Genomic DNA, 3,653 nt, shown 5'->3' with positions numbered 1-3,653 from the left:
GTTTTGTTTTATGTATCTACGTTCGTTATATGTATGCACGTAATTTATTGATTTTTGAATAGTTTATTTATTTAGTTGAAGTTTAAATATTAGGTGATTATTTCAGTTATTAATTGAAAGTACATACTTACATGCAAACAATACCTTAATAGTTTAATTTCCGAAAGGGAACCTTCTCTCTGAGTTTAAATAGCTAGACATGAATACTTGAATCAATGCATACTATGAAATTTTGCCGCTAAAGGTATTTAAATGACAACGAAGCACTCGACTTTTTCCCCACTGATTAACATAGATTGGTCCCATTTGATGTTTAATGTCTTCTATCTTTAGAACATTTATCACTATTATCACTAAGACATGTTAGTTGATTACCAATAAATTTTTTCACAAAAAATTAGCTAATAAGTAGTCTAAATCAACAAAAATTATATTTTAACACGTACATCAGATTCACACATTATGTATAAAAGTATATTTCAACACGGTTGAGTGCAGTAATACTATGTGTCATGTCATCAGTATTTGGCGTCACGTCAACGCTCTAATATAAAAAAAGCTAAAATTACAAAAGATGCAAAGTTATTGAACTGAACTGAAATTTGACTAATTAAATGACAAAAATATAATTAGGTCAAGTGATATGATCCATTTTTTTATTTTCCTATGTCTATTTTTATATAGGCGTGAATCGAGCTAAGGATGGAGTTGTCGCTATATAATTTTCATGTGTATATAATTTTTTTTTAAATTCGAAGTTTGCCCTTTGAAGGTATTAAATCGTCGTTCCCTTCCCAAATCCTAAGTCGACCCCTGTCAGTGCTTGCATCCCATGAGGTTGCCTTCCTGATCAAGTCAAAGAATTTCACAAAAACTAGGGAAAATTGCATGGGTTCGTGTATATTTCTCCATTTGCGATTTTGGTTATTTATGATGTCAAATTTCAGTTTTAGCATGTCATTTTATAGAAAATGAGACGACACCATTAGGGCACTGCCCCAAAAGTGCATCTAAGAGTGAATATTTATCAATATATGTGAGACCGTTAATTTTTCAATGGACCATACGTGTATTATTAAATATCTACCCTTATATGCATGGTTGAGGTAGTACCGTAAGGGTAGCTTGAAATTCTCTTATTTTATTTTAATTATATTGACTTGGAACTGATGTTGCACCGATGAAGTGTTGACGTGATGTCAATATGATGCTTACTCGTGCAATTTCATATCAGCACTGCGAATGAAAAGAAATTTATAAAATTATCAAAGATTGAAATATGATGCAATAATTTGATTATATAAATTATACTAAGCCTACAGGACCAAATGTTGCAATTTTTCACAAAAACAATGGTTCAAAATTTAGGTATTTCCTTAATTCGTGAGACTTCCTGAGATTTATGTGTCATATATGCATAAATGCCACATGGTTGCAAATGTTTCATACTTTCTCTTTCCCCTTTCCTTTTATATGTCCTTGGCAACATGGCATAGTAATATTCTCTTCTCCTATTTGACTCTGTAAGATTTCCTCACACAGCCCTCGCTTGTTACATTAATACTGTGCTGCAAACCTATTCGAAACCCTCCATGGCTTTGCAGCGATAAAGCGAAAGGATTCGGGCTAATTGCCATTTATGTTGAACCGTGAGTGTTCTTTAATTAGCTTCCATATATATAAGGTGAAAATCACTTCTTCAAATAGTTTTGAGATTTTTATCATATAGTTCAAATATTTTCAACCCTAATTGTCACTTTTCTTGAATGATACTGTGCTTATTTTTTATCTGTTAGTGTGTTGATTTCTTGAAAATTACTGTTATCAATTTTCCTGGAGACTGTATACCTTGCTCAATATTGCAGCAAAATCTATGAATTTCCTGTGAAAATACTTTCTTGAGTTAAAATATCAATATTATTCAAGATGATAAGAAATCATGATTTTTGGTTATAGCCAACAGTTTATGTAATGATTATTGTATTTTCTGTACGAAATGAAAGAACATAGCATCAATTCCCAAAATGAACTGAATTCGATTTCTGTCGATACAGTTGATTTCTTGCAGGTGGATCGGTTGATCATGAATTCAAGAGAAAAAGATAGCACTCGGACGGAAAAAGACGACCTAGATGATAGGAATAGCATAAAGTTTCCCAAGATTAATCCTACATCTTCTTCAAGACAATGGTCAAGCTACAAAAACCCAAGAATTGTGCGTGTATCGCGTGCTTTTGGAGGCAAAGACAGACACAGTAAAGTGTGTACCATAAGGGGATTGAGGGATCGACGAATTAGGCTCTCCGTGCCTACCGCGGTTCTGTTGTATGAACTACAGGACAGGCTTGGATTAAGCCAACCTAGTAAAGTTGTAGATTGGCTGCTGGATGCAACGAAACACGAGATCGATAAGCTTCCTCCTCTTCCAACTATGCCTATAAACAACACTTCACATGAATCATCTTCTAACCCTCAAATAATATCCCTATCTCACACGGATCAACCCTTTTTGGGACTCAATCAAGCAAAAGAGAAATGGATTTCACCTCATCAGGATCAAGAGGTTTACGGGGGATTTGTGGCCCAAAACTTGTTTCCATTAAACAGTCAACAACCCTCTTTCCCGTACATGCCATACAACTCTTTTATCCATAATTGGGATCCTTCAAACTTATCCTTATCCCAATTCGGAGGAGGGTTTTCGTTCTCCAATCAAACGGATCAAGGTCATTCATCTCACAACAATCTTATGCCATCCGTCTCATCGAGTTCTCAGTTCTTTTTACCTTCCATTGTCCCACCTTTTAATCCTCCATACATCACCACATCAATGGAGAGTGATTTGAGGCAAAACAATCATTTGCAGCAACAAAATTCAGCCTTTCACTTGATTAGTTCTCCACTGAAATTGTATGGACTGAACATGAACTCGAAAACAGCTGTTCGATCACAGGACAACAAAGCCGAAAGAGGAGATGAAGACAACAGAAATTCTCAAAGACAATAAATTTTCTTATAGAAAATAAATAGGGCACTTCACAGAAGAAACAAAGATTTCAAGGACTCAGCACAGGTTTCCTGCAAAAACTTTACAAATAATTGTCCTACACAGTAAGCAACATAATTCTTTTTCTTTTGTCACATACTGCTGCATCGATGCTTTGATAATATATATCTACACACACACACACACTAGAAATGTGTAACTGTTACAGTATGTGCATATATTATCTCTGTCGGGTTCATTTTTGGATTTTTACAGAAACCAAATATGATTTTATTTGTTGATTTTGTGCGAAATATGAAGTGCTTGCATATGTTAGATAACTGGAATGTTGTATCATGAAGACATTTTATTTTTTAGATAATATACATTAATCCTTTGGAGGGATATATATATTTTATATGAATTTTTACAATTTTCTTTGTAGCATTTCACCATCCCAATTTGATATTTGATAGAGTATATTTATTCGGATTTGAATTGGATTATAAAATGATTTTTATTTAACTGTTTTGTTAGCTAGTCAAGCTACCTTTGTTCGAAATTAAAAATTAATCTCTTGTGTTTTTTGTTGGGATACTTTACCAATACATGGGCAAGAAGCAAGTCTCTTTGCAAGCAGATTCTTACAATCCAATCTATGAGAAGT

The 3,653-nt window shown here is 33.7% G+C and overlaps 1 protein-coding gene across 2 annotated transcripts; it reads left to right on the top strand.

Annotated features, from left to right (window-relative positions):
* Positions 1-1,430: 1,430 nt before the first annotated feature.
* On the top strand, positions 1,431-3,378 carry LOC142529024 (transcription factor TCP17). 2 transcript variants are annotated; one of them, XM_075634382.1, is made up of 2 exons: positions 1,431-1,649; positions 2,069-3,378. In XM_075634382.1, exon 2 carries the CDS (start codon positions 2,084-2,086, stop codon positions 3,005-3,007), a length of 924 nt encoding a protein of 307 aa, XP_075490497.1. In that variant the 5' UTR covers positions 1,431-1,649; positions 2,069-2,083; the 3' UTR covers positions 3,008-3,378. The 2 variants fall into 2 exon arrangements, with proteins under 2 accessions (XP_075490497.1, XP_075490496.1); XM_075634381.1 differs by having other exon boundaries at positions 2,055-3,377.
* The last annotated feature ends 275 nt before the right edge of the window (positions 3,379-3,653 follow it).

The sequence above is a fragment of the Primulina tabacum genome, chromosome 16 (assembly GCF_025594145.1).
Source record: "Primulina tabacum isolate GXHZ01 chromosome 16, ASM2559414v2, whole genome shotgun sequence".
In the NCBI taxonomy this organism is placed as follows: Eukaryota; Viridiplantae; Streptophyta; class Magnoliopsida; order Lamiales; family Gesneriaceae; genus Primulina; species Primulina tabacum.
Note: the sequence above shows the minus strand (reverse complement) of the source record. Positions and strands in the feature narration are given on the sequence as shown.